The following is a 25,544-nucleotide window of genomic DNA, read 5'->3' as shown; positions in this document are numbered from 1 at the left end:
TAAACTAAAATGAGGCACCGGTAGTGGTTTCTGAAGTAAAGTAGGGGAATAACTGACATGTTTGCCCCACAAAGTAATTTTATCTCAAAATATTCAATAATAACATGTTTTTCGACTTATTAAGTACCGTTTTACATATCTACATCAATATTTTACCGTTATTTGGTGCTGATCTAGTGTAATATTATACATATTCGCCGTAATATAAGGGTACTACTTATATTGTATTGAATGGAGACAAAAATAACAATTTTAGTTATTCGAATTGAGTAATAGAGAGTTACGCATGTTTTGAACCTTGTTATAAAGCACCATCTTATTACGGTAAACTTAAAATTATTTTTTAAATTATCGATTAGCGTCTGCTTTGTATGTAATATTAATAGGAAACAAAGAAAATTTCATGATAAGTCGAATTACATGCGATGTTCATTCGGTGGCCGTCTTGCCCCATGTGGGTGGCACACTTGCCCCATGGTGTCGAAAAATAGGTTATTTTGGATGATATTTGAGAAGCTCCAAAACTAATACTTTTTGAAATTATTTTCTTTTCAAATGGCACAGTGGTTATGAAAAGATGTGAAACTAACATCATGAGGCTAAATTGGTCTATTTTATAAGCTTTGGGCAAAGTTAGAGAACAATTTGCTTAAGGTGGCACACTTGCCCCAAATTCCGCTATTTTACGTTTATTATGTAGGTAAGTGTGGTGGGACACATCTTTTAAATCTTTGAGCACGCTTGGTGTATATGCTCTTGGTATAACTGTGATGGTTCGTCAACTTTAGCTTCGTCATTGAACTATAGATAGGGAATTCTTCTAATGAAAAATTGAAACGTATGAAACTCATATGATGAATATAATTGTTTTCTAATAGAAAAGTCATATCCGCGTCATTTATGAACTAAACCAAAATTTTGGGTTTTTAAGCTTCATCTGTTGGTTTTTTGTGCAATTTCGATTATTCTGGTCAATCACGGAGTAGCAACTACGACTTTTACGGTCTTCAATGCTCATGCTCATGCTCAAAATAGATTTTCTGTTTGAGAAACTTACTCAATACCTATAAAATATGAGTACATATTTCCAAAAACGGCCTTTACGCATAGATGACGAAATTAATATTCGTTGCCATGTAAAAATTGAAGATTACTTCTTCTGTTTCTGAACAACACCTTAAGCTGATTAAAATTGATATCTGACGTTATTTACAGCATGAAACATAACACAAAACATGTATAAATGGCGAAATAAACACCGATACGTCGAAGATATAGAAGAAAAAGCTGCTTGAAAACTTATAGAGCCGATAAACTTTAGAAAGACATCTGTTTCGAATTAGCGAGAAATCAGAAAATTAAATTTTTGCCTGCTTTTGAATACATATCGACATGGAGCGGAATCGGTTCTATCTGATAGAAATGCATATTGTAGAATCAAACATAGATTTAATCGATATTCAATTTTATACATTTTTGTACAATCCATCTGAATTGAAACACGTCAAACCCTCCACGTTCATGAACTCAGTGTAGGTACAATATTTTGTTATGCATATTCCAGATGGTCCCGTCGAAGTGGACGCCACCTTCGAAACGCTTTCGTCCGTGGAGCAAAAGCTGGCCACCAAGCTGCTTCCCGGCGGGCATTATATTCCCCGTGAGTGCACAGCTCACGACCGGGTGGCAGTGATTGTACCCTACCGGGATCGAGAACAGCACTTGCCCGTATTTCTGAAGAATCTCCACCCATTCCTGATGAAGCAGCAGATCGAGTACGGTATCTACATTGTTGAACAGGCCGCCGGGTCGCAGTTCAATCGAGCATCCCTAATGAACGTCGGTTTTGCCGAAGCGATGAAGCAGAAAAACTGGGACTGCATGGTGTTCCACGATGTGGATCTACTGCCAATGGATGACCGGAATCTGTACACCTGTCCGGATCAACCGCGGCACATGTCTGTAGCCGTCGACACGTTTGGCTTCAAGCTGCCTTATAGTACAATTTTCGGCGGTGTATCCGCAATGACTGCCAAGCAGTTTCGTACGGTGAATGGCTTCTCCAATTCGTTCTGGGGCTGGGGTGGCGAGGACGATGACATGTCCAATAGGTGAGACCTCCCAAAGCACCGAATCACGAACATTTTATCTAATTGTTGGCTGTTACAACGTTATTCTTTCTCGGCAGGCTGAAACACGTAGGGTTCCACATTGCACGTTATCCAATCAATATCGCACGCTACACCATGCTGAGCCACAAAAAGGAAAAGGCCAACCCCAAAAGGTAAAAACCGCAGCGAGGGAAATAAAATAATTAGGGAGTTCACCCGAAAACAGAGGGGGTTAAACTGTTTACCATTAATTCACGTGATTTTTACCCGCCATATTCGTGTTTCTCCCCAGGTACGAAAAGCTCGTTACCGGTGCGAAGCGGTTCGACAGTGATGGACTGAATTCGCTCCATTATAAACTGATCAATCTGATCCGGAAACCGTTGTTCACCTGGGTCCACGTGGAAATTTCACAAGAGGTGAGTGGTCCTAGCATCAAAACTGATTGTTTAACATTTACCAGAAAACCATTCCCACGAAAACCTTTCCCGAGAATGTCATTTCCCAGTATGTACAATTTCCCTGAAAGTTTTATACATCCAAATAAATAAAATGTTACTATATCAGCTTATATTTGAAGCTTTATAAAAATTTCAAAAATCGTTTTCAAGAACATAAAAACGTCAGCTCAACGTTGTGAATTATCACTTTTACGTATATTTCGAATTTCTTTTGCAAACATAGCGGTAGTTTTTATTAGTGGGAAAATGCGCACGAAATTTTACGTTTACATCAAATCGAGCCAAGGGGGCAACATGGCGTAGTTGGCTACACGTTTGCTTCATAAGCGGATCGTCATGGGCTTCATTTCCAGCCCCCTCATCAAAACATTTCGTTAGTCCGCTCAATAACAACACGAGCCCATCCGTCCAACATCACGGCCGTCTGAAAGCGGACTGACAGAGCAGGTAGATTTGAGGTTAGAGCATCGTTACAGAATTTCCACGCTGAATTCTTAAACTATTTTAAAAGAAAGGTCATGGAGGATTTCCATTAAAAAAAGCCATCAAACAATCAATAAATTAATTCCTTAATAAATCTTTTAAAAAGTATCTGGAGGAAACTTTGAGCTAACGCCTGTGTTTTTACCTAATTAGTTTCTGATAAAAGTTCCTGGAAAATTCTTTAAAAAAAATGCATGCATTAATGTTTGTCGGAATGTCGAATCACGAGTAATACTTGTTGCAATTCCATAGAGAAATGTCTAGCCAGCTTTTCTATAAATGTATGTTATGCTTTTTATGGTCTCTATTTGGTTTCTTAATGATCTCTTTCTGGTTCCAAATCGGTATCTTTTTTCAAGCATGAGATCTCTAAAGTTCCTATTTTAAGACACTCAGTCTTTACTATCCCTTCCATAGTCATGATCTTTTTAAGTAGGCTGTCCGTCATGTCATGCCAAATGACCTTTGATCATTTAATTTTTGCTTCATGCCAAACCGTCTTATGCTAAATAACCTCATGCCGAATAACTTTATGCCAAACAAATGTATGTCATATGGACTCCCTCCGGAACATTTTATGCTTACCACCTATTTCTATTGTCGAATAACCGGGGCTACCCCAAATGGGCTGGTATCAGGTCTTTTTTAGAGACTTGCTCTCTATTACAATGCAATGCAAGTCTCTTAAGTATCTTTTTGAACCAAACTGGTCTCTTTTTTCCTCATTCAGCTTGCAGTGATACTAAATTCCACAAGCTTCAGAGAAACCATCAGACTATTACGCGGCTATTTGATTGATTCTTTTAGAATATTTTCTCAGATTCCTAGAGGAAAAACTTCATAAATTATCCTAGTGGTGTTTTCAACGATTTCGTCTGAAATACCTTTTGACTAGGTACTACAAAGATCTCTCCAGAAATTCTTCTAGGTTTTCTACCAATTCTCACAGAAATTCTTCCTGCGATTTTTCAAAGGATGCTTAGAGGAATTTCTCCATATGCTCCTCCAGCATATCAACGCTACTATCTCCAGGCATTACTACGATTTCCTAGAGATATTATTCCATTACTAATCAACCAACAGAATTCTTCAGTTGTTGCTCTAGGAGATCTTCTAAAGATCTCTACAGAAATTTGTCCAACTCTCAAAGGTTTATTCCAGAGTTTTTGATGAACATATTCAAGATTTTATCCTAGAAACTTTACAAGAATTCCTACACCTTTTCATCCAGGTTGCCCCTAGCAATTGCTCCTTAAGAAAATCCTGCTGGATATTGTTCTGGGTTTTTTGCAATTATCTTAGTAATTTATCTAGAAAATATTCTGAAACTTCCTTAATAGTCCAATATTTCTTTCAAAAATCCTTATACAAGTGTCTTTAGAACTTTCATAAGTTCTATCAGAGGTTACTTTAAAATTTTCTTTGGGAATACCTCAAGGGTTTTTTTTTCAAAATTTACTGGGACTTCCTGAAGAAGTCATAGTAGGAATTTGTGGAGTAACTGCTGAATATATCCCTAGAGAGATTCCCAGTTGAAATCTTAAAGAATTCCTGAAGGAAAATTTTGTACGAAATTCTAAGAAATACCTAGAGGCATTGCTAGAGAAGTTTCTGGTTGATTTTCAGATGTTCTGAACTGGAGTCTTCAAATCTTCGTAATAATATATGAATGATTGGGCAAATAGCTGAATTAATTTATGAAAAAATATCCTAGGAAAATCATAAAAAATGCCATATTTATACGAGCAGTATTACTTGTCGTAACGGTAAATACAAGGTTAATGTCTGGTCTGATTCTATGAAATCATACTCTCATCTCCTAGTTCCTGTTCGGTTTCGTTTTGTATTCTTGATCCGTTTTTGGTCTCTTTTCGGTTTCTCTTTGGTTCTTGTTTGGTCTCTTTCTTCAGGCTAGAGGCCTCTAAAGTACCTTTTTATTCAAAAACTGAGTCGCTACTAGCTCTGAAAATGGCATAAAGTCGTTTGTTATCATATCACAGGGTGTCCACTAACCTGTAATTATCAGGGAATTTTTTTCAAGCTGAGAAAAACCTGGGTTTTCGGCCACAATCAGGGATATTATTTTGAAGTAGTAATACAATGTAGAAGAGGGATTCCACGGAGGCATGCAAGTCGATTCTGATCGACCATTTCAAAAATATCTGAAACTTTGCACAGTTTTTCAGTTCCATCTAAATCGTCATTTTCCGATATCAAATCTTCAAGTTGAGTCACGACTAACTTTTCAAAAGGGTGTATGTGAAAATGGTTTTAAAATATTCAAAAAGCTGCACAGCAAAAACGGTTCGTTCGATTGTTAGACAACTAAAGAAACAAAGTTAGACAACTAAATAAAGATTCCAAAAAAAATACACACAGTAAAAAAAAATTTTTTTTTGCATTAAAAAACATCATTTTTGTCACAAAAACTCAAATATCTCAAAACCCTATCGGAATACCAACGTAAATTTTTGAGGGAAAACGGTCCATTATATTAGCTATCTACCATAAAAATTTGGTGATGGTAAGCCAATAAACAAAAAAGTTATGACATTTCAAATATTTCACAAATTTGACACTTAGTGAAATTTTTTTTTCATTGTTAATTTTTTTAGTACCGCAGTTTGTTGCTCAATTTTTTGTTAAGAGTACCACATGAGGTTAACAAGTTGTTTTCATGATATTTTATTTAATTATTCATAACTATTATAGCATCTATTAGAAAGTTAAACGCGATCCAGTGTTGTGATCTAAAGTCTTGATAGTGTCATATTTTTTATTGTACGTAACTGAAGAAAATTCTCTCAATAGTGTTGAAACCTTTTGATGAAAGAAACCTATAAGAAATCTAATATTGAAGACAAAAGCTACAAAAAAAGTTGTCTATACAGGTATACGACTAGTTTACCTGCAAAAAGTTTACCTCGTAGAGAACAAGGCGAGTCTATACCCAGGTGATCTAGTATACGTAAAGCAGGTCGGTTTTCTCGGCGCTGGTTTTCTCCACAAAGTTAAAATCTGATTACACCTGGGTATAGACCCGCCTTGGTAGAGAATAGACTTTGTTAATCATATTTGGGAGAAAGCGAGTAACTTCAACAACATCAAAAACATGATAGGTACATATCATGAAAATACTCACGAAAAAGCTAAAAATATACTACCACTATGGTTATAAAAGATTTAATTGTAAAATTTTTCTTCAGTCAAGCAAACGACACCAAACTAGTCAGTAAAAACTTAAAAGTGATTTTGTTTATTAAAATCTAACGAGCAACATGAGTAGTCGCTTTCTCAACTGTTGCAGGCCGTTTGCAGAAAAAAAGTGTTCGAAAGAGCTACGAAATCTCACCGAAAGCACCATAGATAAACTGAAAGCGGCTGGTTATGCTCCAATGTCTACATTGAATACAAATTTACGCATTTGTACGTCCTGCCGTTTAAACGTTGACAAACAGGCAATCTGTACATCATCGGTGGATCAGGTTGCAGGAAGTTCGAAAACAACAACAACTGAGGAATTACTAGATGCACCGACAACAACTGAGGAGTTACCAGAAGTACCAAGTGCAGATAGTCTTGCCACGGTACCATCAGCGACATCTGTTTCAACAAATCAATCAGAAGATGAGTGCATCCAGAAGGTCAACATCGAACGCTTCAACGAAGGGATAGCTGGAATAAAAGTGACTCCGATTAAATGGACGAAGATGGGTTACGTCAATTATCCCGAGAAAAAATACCGTGAAATCAACGAAGCTGTACGAAGAAACCTCTTCACCTGAAACCTGAGGATGTGGAAAATACAGACTACGATGAGGTAATTATGAATATGAAGGAAAGGTTCTCGAATCTAGCCACGACAAGGAAAGAAAAATTATTGATTTTGTCGATGCTGCCAAGCTCGTGGTCTATTCAAGGCGCCATTGATGAGTTCAAAACCAATAGAAATACAGCAAAAGAGGCAAAACAATTCAAAAATAACTGTCTTGCAACCAAAAATGCTAGGTCGAGTACTTCATTAACAGATGAGACAAAAGAAAAAATAATTCAATATTTTGAAGACGATGAAGTAAGTAGAGCTATGCCTGGCCAAAAAGATTATGTATCTGTAAAAAAAGATGGAAAGCGTCAAGCAATCCAAAAACGATTAATGATGACTACTTTGAAAGAAGCGTATACACGCTTCAAGGAAATTAACGAAAATGTTAAGGTAGGTTTTTCCTCATTTGCAAGCCTTCGTGCAAGGCAATGCAAGCTTCTATCCAATTCAGGAACACATAATGTTTGTGTGTGCACAACACACGAAAATATTAACCTAATCTTACATAGTTTGAAAAGAATCAATTTATCAAAGGATATTAAAATGTTAACTGGTAGTCTTTTGTGTGAAAATACAACATCAAATTGTTATCTACGATCTTGTTCGGATTGTCCAGATTCTTCATCATTGGAAAATACTTTATTCGCTGAGTTTGAAGAAAATTATATTGATCAGTTATCATTTGAGCAATGGGTGACCACGGATAGGTGTGACCTAGAAACTATTGTAAAACCTGTAGATGAGTTTGTGTCATTTTTTTGCTTGAAATTAGAAAGTTTAATTCCTCACGACTTTATTAAAACAGAGCAATTCCGCTTTTTAAAAAATACGAAAAATACATTACAAGATGGTGAATTTTTAGTCATTTGTGATTTTTCTGAAAACTATAGCTTTGTATTGCAAGATGAAGTGCAGTCCCATCACTGGAACGTACAACAAGCTACAATTCATCCATTCGTTATTTATTTCAATGGAAGTACGCAAATTGAACATTTTAGTTTTATTGTAATTTCCGAAGATTTAAGACACGACTCAGTATCTGTAAATTTGTTCATTGCCAAAATGATTAACTTTTTACGCGTTGATAAGGATAAAGAAATCAGAAAGATATATTTCATCTCTGATGGAGCAGCATCGCAGTACAAAAACCGTAAGAATTTTTCGAGCCTATGTCAATTTAAATCAAAGTACGGAATTGATGCAGAATGGCATTTCTTTGCTACGTCACATGGCAAAGGTCCTTGTGATGCTATTGGAGGAACCATAAAGCGCATGGCCACAAGAGCAAGTTTAGCCAAAGAACGTGAGCATCCAATTAAAACTGCAAAAGAACTATTTGATTGGGCGAATCGCAGAAAAGAAGAAGATTTAACAAAATTATCATTTTGTTTTACTACTACTGAAAAGTACGAATTAACGGCATCAGAGCTCAGCGAGCAATATAATAACGCGAAAACGATCCAAGGAACCCAAAAATTTCACTGTTTCATTCCATTGTCAGAAAATAAAATTAAAGCAAAACTATACTCGAACTGTACTGATAATGATGCAAAAGTGTTCGATATTGTAAAAAAATTGAATAACAATAAATAAATAAATAAGTATTAATAAAATGTTTTCATGATCTCATAACGCATACCCAAATCCAAAACTTTTAAAGTTTATATATAACATTTAGAAACTCATCGATCATACTCTAAAAAAAATATCCTGGTAGAAAAAAAAATATTTTCGTGTAATCTGTTAATTCATTTTAATTTATACATATATACATATACATATAATATTTATACATATACATAATATTTATACATATAATATACATAATACTAATGAATACATGAAAGCGACTTGTTTAATTCACGCAAGGCCCTTAAAAATAAAATCAGCAACAAACTGCGGTTCCCGTAATAATTTACACCGAAAAAATTTTGTTTTTTCTACTAAATGTGAAAATTGTGACATGTTTGAAATGTCATAACTTTTTTGTTTATTGGCTTACCATCACCAAATTTTTATGGTAGATAGCTAATATAATGGACCGTTTTCCCTCAAAAAATTACGTTGGTATTCCGATAGGGTTTTGAGATATTTGAGTTTTTGTGACAAAAATGATGTTTTTTAATGCAAAAAAAAAAAATTTTTACTGTGTGTATTTTTTTTGGAATCTTTATTTAGTTGTCTAACTTTGTTTCTTTAGTTGTCTATCAATCGAACGAACCGTTTTTGCTGTGCAGCTTTTTGAATATTTTTGAACCATTTTCACATACACCCTTTTGAAAAGTTAGTCGTGACTCAACTTGAAAATTTGATATCGGAAAATGACGATTTAGATGGAACTGAAAAACTGTGCAAAGTTTCAGCTCAATAGAAAAAATGAATTAAAAAATTTACCAAATTTTGGTGCTGTTGCTTGGAATCACTCAGAATATGTCCTTTTTGTGACACAAAATCTTTACAATCAAAAAATAAATTCCGCCACCGGAAAGGTGTACTTTAATTTTTTGATCATATTTATTTATTCAACATAAAACTTTTTTGGACAATGAAGTAGAACTTAAGATTGCCAAGTTGGTACAGTTCCAAAGTGTTTTTTCGCCTATTTTACAAATATAATAAACCTTTTAGGAAAAGAGCAAACATTACAAGAGGTACGAAAAATAATACATTTCTCAAGTAGGTTGGTCACTGTTTAGAGTCTTGATCACTATTATACATGAAGGTCTTCAAAAAGTCTAGTTACCTAGGTATTACTCAATTGTATTACCTTACTCCGCTTGTAGTGAATGCTGATACAAAACTCTAGAGGCTATGAGACACCTCCCGACTTTTTTATACAACTATTCCACTAGTTCTTAATGATATTTTTCTCAAATCCAGAGGAATGCTTCAGGAGTTCTAGTAATTTCTCTAGATATTCTTTCTCGAATACTTTCAGGAACTTTTCCAGGGATACTACCAGCGATTTCTCAAGGGATGCTTAGATAAATTTCTTAAGAATTTGGTCCAGAAAATCCTGTTAACGCTACGTCCTCTAGTAATTTACACATATATTACTCTACAGACACCCTAACGATTATTCCAGGATTTTTTCCAGATGTTTTTTCATAGACTCTTTCGTAGATTTATCTAGTTGTTACTTCTAGAAAATTTACCACAGATGCTACAGGAGTTCTTCCACAAAGGTCTATTCATTTTTTTTAACTTTTTTTCGACATTTCTTTAAGAAACCCTGATTATTATAATTATCCATGCATCATTTTTTTATTCCTTTATGCCTGGTATTTTCATGAAGGTTATTTTACAAATTTATTTCTCTCAGGAAATGTTCCAAAATCGGCATTTCTCCAGCATTTCATCAAAATAATATTGCTGCGGATCAAATTTCCAAATCACAATGAATTCTTTACAACTTTATTCAAAGTTCCACGTCAGCTAACACTACGTCAAATATCACAGTTATTGCTCCAATAATTCAATTATAAATTTCTTCAGCGATTCTGTCCGAATTTCGTCGAAGATTTTCTTAAAAAAAAAAAAACTTGTAGGTCATTATTCTGAGATTTTTCAGCCGTTTTTTTTTCTAATTTATTAAGAAAATCCTAAAAAAGAGTTTCATCATAATTCCAATTCTTTTAGAGATCATCGTAGGAATTCTTCAAGGCATACTAAGAGTTTATACTCAAGAATTTTCTGTAGAAATTCCTCGCGGATTTTTTTTTCATTTTGTCTAAAAAATTTGAAAAATTCCCTCCACATTTTCTGGATATATTACTTTATGAAGGGCTGGATAAAATCATTGAAGAATTCCTTGATAAATTTAAAAATCAATTCCTGAAGGAATTTCGAATTATTGAATATGCCTTAAATGGAAATGTTGTAGAAAGACATAGGGAAATCAATGAATAGGTTTCAGGAAAACTTGGTATTTTCTTGAAAATGAAACGATCTTTGGAGGGATTCCCGTTTCTTAGACAAATTCCAGCTTGAATTCATTAAGGTATCTAAAAAGAAATTCATGGAAGAATTACCTAGAAAGCTCGTGAAAAATAATTCCAACTCCTAAAGAGATCTTGGTAGTAATATGTAAATGAAGTCTACAGCAAAATGAGCAGTTATACTTGTTGTAATGTCACGAGTAATTAAAAAAAAAGTCTTACACAGAAAAAAATATTTAATTTTCAATGTGATGTAAACTGAAGTCTACTGTAAAAATAAATCAAATTCGTGTGTTGTTACAGCATCATGTAAATTCAAATGAATATACATTTAATTTTCAACTAAAAATGGTTGAATATTACATAATCGTGTAAATTTAAATCGAATTCGATTGAAAAATAATGGATTGGTCGTTTAAATTTAGGTTTATTTTGATGCTTCAAATATGTGCATGAAAATAAACTTAATTTTACAACATATTTTTAGCTGTGTAGAAATATGCTTTAAGAAATGCATGTTCAAATGAGGAATCAAGCTCTCATGTGGTGGTTCCTGTTAGGTTCCTTTTTGTTTGTTTGTGTTTTCAGCTAAGAGAAGTCTAAAGTTGACGGATAGTCACTATTAGTCCTGATTTTCCCAAGATATTATTTATGATAAAAAAATACAATATGTCTGAGTGTAATTCTCATTTTTTTTTTTTTGGAATTTCTTGATCCTGGAATTATTTTTTAAGGCCAGAAAAAGCCTGGAAATATCAGGGAATTTAATTTCTGTAAAAGAGTAGAAACCTTGTATCAGTTAAGCTCTGGAATCGAATCAAGATCGTTGTAGTATCCGCCCATTTGGCTGAATGTCGTTTGCTCAAATGGCGTTCGACCAAATGGCCGAATACCTAAGCTATATTATATTTTGTTAATTTTGACAAAATAAATCGGTTTCCATCACTATTATGCACAGCACGATAATACATCCCTTTTCAGTCAAATGCGAACATTTCAACAAACGATATGTTCAATTTTACACAATATAGTGATGTATCCAAAGATGTACCTTTATTTCAATCCTAGCTTATTAATGCTAGAGGCCAAATGTTCCAAGGGAAAGCCCTCACGCCATAAAGTTGTTTGATGCACACCCATTTCCTATAATTATATTGAACATGGAGTGACCATTCGATATAAGGACCATTTAGTGACTAGACTAAAGGTGTACCGAACATGAAAGCTGAGTAAGGATCTTGAATAGATCACAGCTTCTAACGAGCGAAGAATTCTGACTTCATGCTCCTAGATCGAATATTATTCGTCCGAATAGTTAACTGCGCAAAAAATGCTTTAAGATGATGTTCGGTTTATATGAGGTCGGAAAAGGTTTGATTACTAGAAAAGTATTTTTCTTTGGCCGGATATCAATATTCGGCTTCATCGCCCTACTTTACCATAGCTGTTTCTGGGGATTGGTTACTTCTAGGAATCGAAACTCTGCGAAAACGATACACTTTTATGTTATGGGACATATCAACTAAATTGCATGTGGAACAAAGTAACTAATAATAGTGACTAGGTGACCCATAATAGTGTGAGCAGTGTACATTCTGGGGAACAGAACTCTGGTGAACGATTTTCGGGGCAATGTTATAGAATCATCAGCATTTCTAGGTTTCTAAATTTTCATGATTTTCTCCCCATTTCAGAACAGCTGATGACAGTCAATCCTACCGAATTGGCTAGGATGAAACCAAACAACCCCGGCCGCTAACACGGTCGCCATGTAGCATGGCAGTGATGCTGATGTGCGGTAAGTGAACAAAAGAAAAAACCTTCGAATAGGAAGCCCAAACCAAAACTACTCCCGACCAAAGTCGTCGGAACGAACGGAATCTCCTCCCCTTCAAAGATCTGATTGTACTCCTCGTTACTCTTTGTAAGTTTATATTATTAGGTAGCATTATTGCGTAGTTCGTTTTTTTTATCTGTCTTTTTGTTGATCTGGTGTTCACGTGTTGAGGAAGTGAAAGTTGTAAAAATTTACTAGGAGTGTAAGTTCAAAGTGAGAAGATATTATTAGGCAGCTGTGTTACTTAATTTAGATGAAGAGGAGTTTCATCATTATGAAATGAATGAAGCAAAGAGTGTTTTAGATAAAACTGTTAGGAGATCAAACCGGGTTTTAAACGCGAAGCATTCAGCTAGTGAGTTGTACTATTGAAGACAATAGGTGGGGTGTGTAGATTTTTGCAAAACACCCGAACAACTAGGTAAACATTCAATGGGACTAAAATGAACTCGTTGCGCGAGCAGATATTAAAGTAGAACAGAAATCAAAGCTTCAAGATGGTTTTAATCAGCAACTGTCGCAACAAAAAATACATTTGACTAGTTATCGCCAAGCGACTTCACATTCAAACGCCACAAATTATCCAATAATAGTAATGCAATTGTTTCGAAGACTGTTTGTCAATCAACCGTTCTAGTAAGCCAAAAAATCGCTTTAATTGATACTTACAACAATCTCATACGACAGTTCTGAGTTATGTCGATTGATCGATTCCACTTCGGGAAACAAATAGTGAAATTTTAGTTCCGTCCTGCCGATTTGAGTAACGATGATTATTAAATGACAAACTTGTAATCAGTTCATCCAATTTAAACGTAAACTCGAATATTAGGACAAAAAAATCAGCGCTGCATATAAAACATCCAAGACATTTCGAGACCTAATTTTGTGTAATAAAAGTATTAGGGTGCGGCCAGGGTAGACGCGAAACGCGAAGCGAAAATCGCATGGGAAGAATAATAATTATCAATAATGAAATGTCAAACTCCAAAGGATTTTCGCTTCGCTTCGCGTGACGCGCCTACCCTGGCGGACACCTTATCAAGTGGACACATTAACAGTAGCAAATCGAATGTATGAGTCTATCGTTGAGAACAATTTATAAAAATATAATTATTGAATTGTTAGTTTGGTTTTAATTTCAAATGATGTTTTTTAACTTTCACTGACAATATGGCTACATGCTGTTTACGTTGAACGATTTTTGAACATGAAGACAAATATGTTGAATTATCTTGAACTCCTATTTTTTTTATTCTAACTGGAATATGAATTTGCATCTCTGATTTAGGTACTTGTCGGAATCCAAACATGGTTGTCAAACACTCCGCACCATTTTTTTTTTTAAGTCCGGAGTCTTTTCGGTGTAAGTTGCTTGCGATTTTCAAATTGTCTAATTGTATAAAGATATGATGGATTCAACAATGCCTCCAAGAAATCTGTAAAGAAATGTTGGAGAAATTCTCTAGAATTTTTAAGAAAAAACTCCAAAAATGTTTTTAAGTATTTTTAAGAATTTTTAAGGAGTTTGGTGAAAGATTTCAAGCAAACCTACAGGGATTCAACTAGTAATTCTCGAATACATTTATTCGCCAATTCTTCCAGTTATCTTCGGTACATCTGACAAGACAAGGCTTTTCTGGAAAGTTGTTTTGCTAACGAGAATAGCAGTGTTGCCAATTGTTTGTCCAGACTTTTTTTTTGTTAATTATCATCAAAATATCCGTACCGCTGTATTACTCTCCATCCGCTGATACTCTCATACATTTAATTTCTATCAGTAAAGAACGTAATTTGAAAGCGCTGTTACTTACGATCTGCATTTTAAAATTTACTCATTATTAGAGATTCAACACGTTTGTCTTTTGAAGGATTTATTTATTTCGTAGGTAGAAAAACAATCATTTACGTTAAACTGTGACGAATCAAAATGTTTCAATCTCTTTTGATTTCTAGTGCATCGAGCCATTCGTTAAATTGCAGGTAACTTCCACAGGTAAAAAAAACAAAACTCTAGTGCTTTCAGTTCAATTCCATTATAAATAGAACCAGTTAAAACAAAGTTAAACCAGCAATCATCATTGCATAGTATTACCCAATGACAATATCGCACAAGAAATAAAACAGTGTTTCCAGTACTCAATTCCTAAAGAATACAGTTAATAAAATAATACCATACAAAATCTACCACAGTTTAAATTGATGCAATATTTTCAAAATTTCGCCCTTAAAGTTGTTAAACAACATCTACACTGTCAAACGTCTTTAAAAGCGTTTCAAATTTATATTAAAAGATATCCAACTATGACCCGTAGACAGGTATAGACTCTGCGTTACGAAATATCATCTCGATTAGAATTATCTAATCCAAACATTAAAATTTGTTAGTAGATTTGTATTCATTTTTCAATATTTAAAAACAGGCGTAAACGAAAAGTGCCATATCATGCAAGAAACACAAAATGATAATAACAAAATGATAAACTTGCATCACACAGCTACCATCAATTTGAAAGCACAAAAAGAAAGGGCACCAGGAACACTTTGATTAAAGAAAAGTAAATCGACTAATTAAGCGAGATCAAAGATAAACAGACACAATTACATGGATAAATTACGGAACTTTATTTCTGTAGCGTAACAGGTGATACTTTGATTTCTGAAACATGCAAAAACAAAAATTTACCACAATGAAATGATTACACTGAAACAGTTTTATAGACGAACTTTATCAAAGAGCTTTTATTGTCGATGACATATCCATGGTAGTAAATCCTAATCGTTATCGTAATCAATCATTGAAATTTCTAAGAAGTGCTAAAATACTGTAACCTGCTAAAAAAAAGTCCCTGTCAAACGGGGATTAGGCTTTCATGATTCTCTTATCGCTTATCGCTTACACACTCGTGTCGGCAATCTTATCATCTTATAATTTATCGACCCCGCCGGTTCACTCCATCACGATGGCATCCACCTGGGCACCTTCGCCGATGTGGACGAATCGCACCGAGGCATACGGCTGCCGGTGGGCAAACTCGGCAAAGTGGCACCCGTTGACCGCTATGCTGTAGGTGTCCGGTTTGACCGTGATCTGGATGTCGAAGTAGGACCGCTTCTGGACCGGGCATCCGCCGTGGCGCTCCTCGATGCCCCAGCTGCGGAACTGGTAGGTGTTGCGCACGATGACCTGATCCCTCGGGCGGATACTGATGTGCAGGGGGGCGTCGTCGCGGGGATTCACGTTAGGGCCGGACTGGAGATTGATGTTGAACCTGGAAGAAGGGGGAGGGAACAGGTGAAACAGAAAATTGAGTGTATGGTTGTTAGTGTAGTTATTTAGAGGCAGCTAGAGCAGCCAAAAACTGGGAACTGCTTTCATAGTGATCGTGTGGTGGCCGATCAATGAACGAATGTGAAAGTTAAGAATCAAAAGCCGATTCTTTAACTTCAGCATAATCAACGTGCATAGCCCACACTTCGGAAGCACTGATGATGACAAGGACGCATTTTACGCGCAGCTAGAACGCGAGTACGACCGCTGCCCAAGCCACGACGTCAAGATCATCATAGGAGATTTGAACGCTCAGGTTGGCCAGGAGGAGGAGCCGGCCTTCTGATACCTGATCGTGGCGCTAACATTGACTCCGACCACTACCTGGTGATGGTGAAACTGCGCCCAAAACTATCCGTCATCAATGGTATGCATACTGTCATAAAAAATGCTGGTTTAGTCAGTAAAAACTTTCTACAGCCATTTACTGGATTTTTCGGTAAACTAAACCTATTTGTTTACCATAATTTGCTGATTTTTTGAATGAGAGCTGGACTGGAAACCATATTTTTGTTTATCAAATCCCAATTCATCACCCTGAACATCCAAACCATTTACATTATGATTTTATATGAGGAATTCCTTAAGCTCGTTACTTCTGAAAGGAATTGAATATCGGCAACAAATTGATTGTCTTAGGTTGTGCATAGTTCCGGCTTCTTACCTAACCTCAACAAATTGGTGCTGTGATTCGATTCCGTAATTCACGACTTTTTGAATACATTCGATGTCTATTATCTTGATATAAAACAATATACTGCCGATAATCGATTCCTTACCTTGCACCGAGCCCACAGGAATCAGCATTCAGAAAGTAAAACGGTAAAACTGCGTTTCGTTTGGAAGCAGCTCATCAGCTTCGCACATACCAACTTCTGATGCAGAATCTATATCTGTAATTGTTTTTGTGTCAAATTCTCCCATGCGCTTTTTTGTTTTCTTCGCATTTTAACGAAAAATTCGGTAAAAAATAATTATCACTGAAAATCGGTACTTTGATTTTACTGACTTTTTAAACTTACTGACTTCGTACTGCATTTTTAGAATATCACTGAAAGATCAGCTAAAATAGTTACCGAATTCAGTAAAATGATAAATTTTTTGCTGAACATCAGAAAGTTCGAATGAGAAAGCTGAAAGTTCGGTATTTTTTGTAATTTACGGTTCGGACACCGTAAAAAATATTACCGAACAGATAAACTAAGATTGAGTGTGTGGTATGGTATGGTATCAATGGTACCGACGCCCGCCCCGGTACAATCTCGAGCGGCTGAAACAACCGGATGTCGCCAATGCGTACGCGCAGCATGTTGAGGCAGCGTTGCTGGATGAGGGCGAACTCGATAGGGCCCCTCTTGAGGACTGCTGGAGGACAGTCAAAGCAGCCATTAACGACGCTGCCGAAAGCGTTGTCGGATATGTGGAACGGAGCTCAAGAAACGATTGGTTTAACGAGGAGTGCCTGGAGGTTTCAGAGGAGAAGAATGCAGCGCGGGCTGCAATGCTGCAGCATGGTACGCGGCAAAACGTGGAACGATTACAGACTGAAGCGGAAACCGCAAACCCGCCTATTCCGGGACAAAAAGCGCCGCCTGGAAGAGGTGGAATGCCAAGAGATGGAGTTGCTGTACCGTTCTCAAGAAACGCGGAAGTTCTATCAGAAGCTCAACACATTCCGCAAAGGCTTCGTGCCGCGAGCTGAGATGTGCCGGGATAAAGATGGGAGCATCTTGACGGACGGACGCGAGGTGATCGAAAGGTGAAAGCAGTAGGGGAAGACGGGGTAAGACCGCCCGCCTAAGCAATTTAATTCATATGTCAAAATCAAGAATCAATAAATCCTTTTTCGACGCAGCATATCGTATTGTGAAGCCTTAGGCATGATCAAAAAATATCACATGTGTTGTATTCCTAAAAAATATTTATTTCTTGAAGCTCCAAAAAAGTGATGTCTTATCACGATTATTTTTAGCGACGGGGTAAAACCGCCCACCCACGGGGTAAGAACGACCACCACGATTTTCGTACACAATTTTGCAAAAAAATATATCAGTTCCCTGTGATTCTAAAAAGTATAATGTTTTATGAATTCTACATTGATAAACGTGAATATTTAATCATTTCTAGGGTTAATTATTTCAATAAACTTAAATATATACTTATAAGTACCTTCAAACACCCATATTTTGGAAAAATTATGCGGATTTGGCTTGTATTTTTTACAAAATTGATTTCATTTCACTTGAACAGTAATGTACAACGTAGTTACAACTTTTAAAATGGTTTACACAGTTATTTGGTATAAATCAGGGGTGGCGGTCTTACCCCGTCAACAGTGGTCGGTTTTACCCCGCTTGCGCAATTTTCACAACTATGGCCTTATTTTAAAGCTTAATATTTACAATTCATATTTCACTTCACCGAAGCATATTTCACATTTCTGTTAAAGCATGGACGGGTAATTTGTTATGTTTTTCCAAAAAATCCCTTCCGAAATCCTTAAGTGAGCATCTATTAAATTTAGATCAAATTCACTATCGACAAGCAGAAACTTTGTTTTTGACATTTGTTATGGAAAATTTGATGTAAATATCACACTAAATGCTCCGGAATGTCAAAAATCTTGTGTTCATGGAAAGTGCTTGATGAACTTTTAAGAAAATTGCCATTTTCATGCCAAACTGAAGGTGGTCCGTCTTACCCCGGCGGGCGCTCTTACCCCGTCTTCCCCTACTACGATGAACACCTGAATAGCGCAGAGAACATAGGCAAAAAAGGTCAGGACAGCGAAGGCGATGGCTACGTCAGCACAGCGGACAGTGAAAACCAACCAGCTTCCATGATGGGGGAAGTTAAGGATGCGATTCAACAGCTCAAGAACAACAAGGCCGCTGGCAAGGATGGTATGGGAGCCGACCTCATCAAGATCGGCCCGGACAGGTTGGCCGTTTGTCTGCATCGGCTGATAGTCAGAATCTGGGAAACGGAACAGCTACCGGAGGAGTGGAAGCAACGCGTTATATGCCCTATCTACAAAAAGGGCGACAAACTGGAGTGTGAAAATTATCGTGCAACCACCATCCTAAACGCCGCCTACAAAGTGCTATCCCAGATTCTCTTCCGTCGTCTATCACCTATAGCAAACGAGTTCGTGGGAAGTAATGAAGCAGGTTTCATCGACGGCCGCTCGACAACGGACCAGATCTTTTCTGTGCGGCAAATCCTCCAGAAATGCCGTGAGTACCAAGTCCCTACGCACCATTTGTTCATCGATTTCAAGGCGGCATACGATAGTATCGACCGTGTAGAGCTATGGAAAATCATGGACGAGAACAGCTTTCCCGGGAAGCTCATTGAGCAGAGCAACGATGGACGGTGTGCAAAACTGCGTGAAGATCTCGGGCGAACACTCCAGTTAAACAAAATTTTAAAGTAATGTCGATTTTAGTATACAGCCTTCTTTATTGCAGTAGTAGCTATTGTAGCGGAATGTGATGCACTGGTGGTACATGAGATCTAAAAAAATGTGTCTCACTATAGCACGTGCCCAAGCGCGTGGATATTTTTGTGCGCTCATGGCAAGCTGATCTTGTCTTGATGTCTGCTTGACAGCTGCTTAAGGTGAAACCTGGGGGATGCGAAATGGAAAGCAACAAGCAGCCAGGTTGACAGCAGAATCATAAATTTTAGTAAATATGATCTGAGTGTGCCTAGAAATGTATGACCATGATTTCGTCACGCTAAAAAATGTTATATAATTTATATAACACAAAGACCACCAACTGTTAAGAAAAGTTGTACTTGGTCTAAATTATGCATGAGATTTTTACAACTTTTCTGAAATATGTTTCTAACTAACATACGGCTAGCAACTTTCTGATTTAGTATATTTATTGGGTTTATTGCCTACACTGAAATGATGGAGATTTGTGTGAAGTATTTTATGGGTGAACTTTTACTGTGGTTTCCTGCGAGACAACCAAACAAACAAAAAAAAAGTAGAAAAGTTTCTGTTCAATTTGAACAACCGAAATGTTCGAGTCCGCACCCCCTAGGGTGAAACGATTTCAAAGTATCTAATCTCCAGAAATAACGATGGCACGAAGTCGATCTTCTTATTTTACACATTCTGATAGTGCACAAAGCTAAAGAAGAAATTGTAGTCGCTTGATGCTTTTTTCGCGAAGTTCTGGTGTATAATTGAATTTGGATTTCAAGCTGTTTTACCTTAAGAAGCTCATAGCAAACTTTTTAGGAACTTTACCTCGAAGTCCCGGAGAAGTTCACAGTGGAGCTCTAATTCAGCTTGAAAGCTGTTGAAATGCTCCTCGGAACTTGAAAGTAGCCTGATGTTCTGCAAGAGCATACTTGAGCCTGTTAAACAACTAGAAAGTTCCGCTCGGACGTTTTTTGAATTGGAAAATATAGACTATCGTGGGAAACCGATCTTTTGGTTACTTGGGTGCTTAGTTTCCAAAATACCCTTCTATCTGAACTTTTGGTTACTTAGGAGAATACCGGAGGAAGGTGAGCTTGATGTAGTCCATCTTGAGAACTGCTGGAGTATAGTGAGAGTAGCCATCAACGGTGCAGTTGAAAGCAACGTCGGATACAGAATCGAAGGAACGATTTGTTCGACAAGGATTGCACGCATATGGAAAAGCATGAAGAGACAAAACAGAATGTAGAGCGTCATAGAGCGAAATATCAGATAAGGAGATAGAACAGAAATGTGTAAGTTCAATCAGAAGTTGAACCCAAAGGCTTAATGCCGTGAGCCGAGATATGCAAAGATAAGTATGGGAGCATCCTGACGGACAAACGTGAGGTGATCGAAAGATGGCTGCAATGCTTCGATAAACACCTGAATAGTGAAGAATGTACAGTAAATGACAGTCGAGATTACACGCAGTGCTTTATTTTGTTGATTTCGTGCATTTTAATAAGGTCTAAAACGTAAAGTTAAACCATAATATTTAGATAGACATAGGGCAAATGTACCATTAATGGTGCATCAAAGGGAAAACTGCTAAAACATGGTGATAAAATCATGAGATATGTATCTTTAACGGCAGATATAGATTTCAAATTCTTCTGTCATTCAAATGTACAAAAATCACGATTGATTTCAAATTTCTCTACAAAAAGCTTTGCACCAATTATAGAAACACTGTTCCTTTAGTGAAGGTATGTTTTGATAATGGTTCATTTAATGGCGCAAACCATTGATTTCTTATGGGACCCTCCCCTATGGATGCCGATGCACCACTATAGGTGCAAAGGAGCAAAAATTATCAGCTAGATTCAACCAGCTTAACGGTTAAATTTCATGAATACAGGAAAGTGTTGTAAAATGAACACCTCAAGGATGTCATCTTGTTTTTGATAGAAAAACAAGGAATTTGTATTGTTCTGTCACTCAACATCAAACATAGGATGGGTGTTATCTATAACAGCGACACGAATTCGGACTAATAAAGCTCAATTTTCACATATTTTAGTAGCTAGCAAAAACAATTCAAATGTTCATTTTACCTGCACAATGTCGGTAAAATGAACAACTGTTGGTGGTCAAATGAAGATCATGCACAAATGTGAGCAAAACAAATATTTTTCGTTGATACTTTCACTTCAATTGATCTCCGTATCAACACGATAGTGAATGCGTCGAAAACAAAGTACATGCTGGTTGGCGGAACTGAGCGCGACAGGGCCCGCCTAGGAAGCAGGGCCGTCCATTTTCAATTCATGTGGAGCAGATGTCAAGGTAAGTGGTTATGAATTAGTGAATCCCAGTTCAATTCTCAATTTTCATATTTACTTATCTTCATCTTAAAATTCCAGCACACGTCTCCACTACGTGTTTGAAATTGTTAGCAGCGATAATAAAACCCAAAACTATGAACCTGTAAATATTTTTACATATTTTTTTTTTAAATGACGTTATTGAAAGGTACTTGAATAACCGCATGCTAAACCCTTATTCGGCCTTCCATATAGCTTCAATTAAGCTTAAGGCAGAATAAAATCGCCAGAATTAGATGTTCAATAGCTGAACAAGAGAGTGTGGAGGCTATGAACAGCTTTTGTTCAAAGCAAGGCTGATTTGAATTAGTTTTGAAAAGCGCTTGACCAGCTTGAATTTGTTACCTGGGTATAGCACCCTATCCATGAAGCTGTGGCCACAACGGTATGGCACTGGTCTACGACGAAAGCGAAACGACTGTTTCGATGAAGATTGACAGACGTGAAGAATATCAACAGAAGCCAAATGCTTGTGGCCGGTACCTGACAGAACAGAGAGCAGTACGAGAACTGAAAAAAAGCGAATCCACCGCATAAAAAAAGGAAAGTCTGGTAGCTGAAGCTCAAGATAGCAAGTACCGGAACGATATGCGGAGATTTTATGCAACGGTCAACGGTGCATGGCACAATACCGCCTAAGAGACTCGCGAAGAGGAAAAATATCAATGTCATATGCAGTCCAGATTTCGCTGTCACAAAACGTCAAATGCAGCCCGCCGTTTTTATGGCTGCAAAAGTGAAAAGTATTGTATTCAAAATAACCTGTTATTAAAAACTTCAGTCGTCGGAGCAGTTTTTCCAAAGTTGCTGATAAATCTAAATACAAGATTAGTTGTTTAGAATGTCTGCTACGTTTGCTGGCACGAAATTTTACTCAAAAGGCTTTTTATGATTCGGTGTGATGCAAACGCAATCATTTTTTGCTGAGGGGTTCATGTGAGAGTTTGAACGGGTGATTGGTATAAACACAAAGTGGAATAAGAAAAAAACTCTGCAATCACAGAAAAAGAAGACCGTCTTTGCGAGTCTCGTCTCAGGTGCCCGCCATGTGCAATGATCGAGATGGGAATTTGTTGACCGATAAAACGGCTTGACTGATCTAAACTGCTGAAATATCGCCTAAGACCGACGAACTTGGAGCTCTACCTACAAAACGCCCGGTAATGGCGTGACGCTACGCCGTAGCCATCAAGGTAAGGTAAGGTGATTTGAACGATTTCAAGTGAAACCTTTCCTATACAAAATAGAGTATCCAGAATTTGAAGCGAAACGGTATGTTGAACTCCAAACTGTAACTTGAAATCGTTACCGTAGATTTGAGGATTCTACCCCATTACCCCGAATCCCACTACCCCGAATGCCATTAACCCGAACGCCATTACCCTGAATTCCAAAACCCCGAACGACCCATCACCCCGAATGACATTACCCCGAATTCCAATATCATGGGGAAATGTCATTAATATCATCATGTCAAGATATTTGTAAATTCGGGGAAATAGCATTCGGGGTAATGGTACATTCGGGGTAATGGAATTCGGGGTGATGTCATTCGGGGAAAGGGCATTCGGGGTAATGGGGTAGAATCAGATTTGAGTGCTCCAGCGAGAAAGATCGAAATTGTAGCAAACTATTAATTAGCTGAATGTGCAAAATTCTATTGACATCTTTTGATTATAAGGAAATTTAAAACGAATTTGGCAATTTTTCAGACCTACACAGAATTAGTGTCTTCTTTAGGGTGAAACTAATTTTGTCGTAGCCGTCAAATTTGGGCTTTTCCAATTCCCACTATCCTAAGTATGCTAATACTTTTAAGCTAAGTATGCTGTTCCGCTCAAGAAAAGTAAAAATTTCTTCGGAAAAAATGGTCAAGAAATTTTCTATAGTGAGCTCCATTTGAAATGACATTTCATTTTAACTGCGTACTGCGACCAAAGAAATATGCTTTTCTTGAGCATTTCTTGTAAGAAACTTTCCACGCATTGAGATAGGCGATTATTTTTCTGTTGAAGTGTATACTTCCCATAATTAAAAATTATTAATCCCTTATTCTTTCTCTTCTTTTTCTTGACATTAACGTCCTCACTAGAACATAGCCTGCTTTTCAGCTTTGTGTTCTTATGAGCACTTCCACAGTTATTAACTGAGAGTTTTCTTTGCCAAAGTTGCCATTTTCGCATTCGTATATCGTGTGGCAGATACGATGATACTGTATGCCCAGGGAAGTCAAGGAAATTTCCATTACGAAAAGATCCTGTACCGACCGGGAATCGAACCCAGACACCTTCAGCATGGCTTTGCTTTGTAGCCGCGGACTCTAACCACTCGGCTAAGGAAGGCCCCAATCCCATAGTAATTAATTTTGCGCAATGTTACTGTTCGAAATATGCTTCATCGTATTTTCACCAGATTAGTAATTGCTCAAGGTAAACAAAGGTCATTTCATAAAGGTAGTCCTTATCATTGTAGCATTGTACCAAATTCCACTCGCAAAGCAATGATTGATTTCAAATTTCAATACTTACTGGTCATGAGTCATTTTGCCACGGATGACAACCTTGCGATACAGGCCAAGCCCGGCTGGCATAAATCCGAGGAAGGGCGATGGCTGTAAAATTTCAAACACGAACGGTCATCGGTTAGAAAACTCTTCAAGGATTACTCAAAAAATTGTCGACTTTAACACTCACTGGATTGTACACTGGCAGTTGGGACATTTTGAATTGATTTGGGACCTAAGCCTCTTAAAGCTGCAGTATAATATAACAGGTTGGGGACGCGCTGCACCACGACGACTGACACTGACTAGGATTGAGCGACCGGAATTTACTGATATAGACTGCAAACCTTCTTTCGTTTTATCGACGATAAACAATCGCGATAACAGTTATCAATTCGTTGACGAATCGGAAGGCTCAATCACCATTGGTGAATGAGTGCATATGAGTAAAAGAGTTCGTTGTAATTTGCTTACTCGGTTTATCTACATGTTTCTACATCATTCACGGTAACAGAATGTGGACATGACTAAAGGACTAAAATTAACTGTTAATTGTATGCTTTCAACGCCAATCTGAGGTAAGGTTATCCAAGAACTTTTTTAGATATAAGTCTTCAGGTCAATATGTGTGGATCCCATATAACTAATGAATATGAGTTTCAACTAAACTGGGCAAATCATATAGATCCTATCAGGTTTCGAATTCAACGGTTGAGTCTAGCGTGCCTATTCTGCGCGGCGTGTGAGGTGACACGAGTCGAATGAGGTGACAATTGTCGACTCGCTCCCATTTGATTAACATTAGTCGTCTCACGTCACTCGCGGTGAGAGCGAGTCGTCTCGACTCACACGCCGCGCAGAATAAGCACGTAGATCTTCAGAACTACAAGTGTAACCAGTGATCCCTCTATGGTTATTGAACATGGTTTATATCCAAGCGACACGTAACATATATAATCTATCAACCGCCAGCGGCTTGTTATTATTTTATTTAGTTGGTGTTACATCAATTAATTTGATAAAACCTCGTTAACGATGTTACGCCAATTTACTCGGTCCATGGCTGTGTCTCTCCAACTTCGATTTTGGCCCACGTTCTCCAGATCTTGTTGCACCTGATCAAGCCACCTTGCTCGCTGTGCTCCCCGCCTTCTTGTGCCAACCGGATTCGACGCGAACACCATCTTTGCAGGATTGTTGTCCGGTAGTCTTGCAACATGCCCTGCCCTACCCAGCGCACCCTTCCGGCTTT

The 25,544-nt window shown here is 37.3% G+C and overlaps 2 protein-coding genes across 4 annotated transcripts in view; one reads left to right on the top strand and one right to left on the bottom strand.

The window, feature by feature from the left end:
* The window catches only part of LOC5575690 (beta-1,4-N-acetylgalactosaminyltransferase bre-4), a 110,223-nt gene extending 95,163 nt beyond the window's left edge, over positions 1 to 15,060 (top strand). For all 3 annotated transcript variants that reach the window (XM_021851588.1, XM_021851590.1, XM_021851589.1), the window contains 4 exons: positions 1,565 to 2,111; positions 2,189 to 2,284; positions 2,404 to 2,530; positions 12,511 to 15,060. In XM_021851588.1, the coding sequence (XP_021707280.1) occupies positions 1,565 to 2,111; positions 2,189 to 2,284; positions 2,404 to 2,530; positions 12,511 to 12,519 (779 nt within the window). In that variant the 3' untranslated portion in view covers positions 12,520 to 15,060. The remainder of the gene's footprint in view (positions 1 to 1,564; positions 2,112 to 2,188; positions 2,285 to 2,403; positions 2,531 to 12,510) is intronic.
* Positions 15,061 to 15,254: 194 nt separating this feature from the next.
* On the bottom strand, positions 15,255 to 24,643 carry LOC5566301 (galectin-4). Its single transcript, XM_001650655.3, has 3 exons — positions 24,483 to 24,643; positions 24,318 to 24,400; positions 15,255 to 15,925 (listed from the first exon to the last, which is right to left on the bottom strand). The coding sequence occupies exons 1-3, from the start codon at positions 24,507 to 24,509 to the stop codon at positions 15,604 to 15,606; spliced, it is 432 nt and encodes a 143-aa protein (XP_001650705.1). The 5' UTR covers positions 24,510 to 24,643; the 3' UTR covers positions 15,255 to 15,603.
* Positions 24,644 to 25,544: the final 901 nt, after the last annotated feature.

This window comes from Aedes aegypti, chromosome 3 (assembly GCF_002204515.2).
Source record: "Aedes aegypti strain LVP_AGWG chromosome 3, AaegL5.0 Primary Assembly, whole genome shotgun sequence".
Taxonomy (NCBI): domain Eukaryota; kingdom Metazoa; phylum Arthropoda; class Insecta; order Diptera; family Culicidae; genus Aedes; species Aedes aegypti.
Note: the sequence above shows the minus strand (reverse complement) of the source record. Positions and strands in the feature narration are given on the sequence as shown.

Bases quoted from the DNA above. Each gene is read 5' to 3' on its own strand.
- LOC5566301 (XM_001650655.3), bottom strand. From the start codon at position 24,509: ATGTCCCAACTGCCAGTGTACAATCCA. The intron at 24,401-24,482 runs GTGAGTGTTAAA...GAAATTTTACAG, and splicing joins AACTGCCAGTGTACAATCCA to CCATCGCCCTTCCTCGGATT. The intron at 15,926-24,317 runs GTAAGTATTGAA...CCCTTCTTCCAG, and splicing joins GGCAAAATGACTCATGACCA to GTTCAACATCAATCTCCAGT.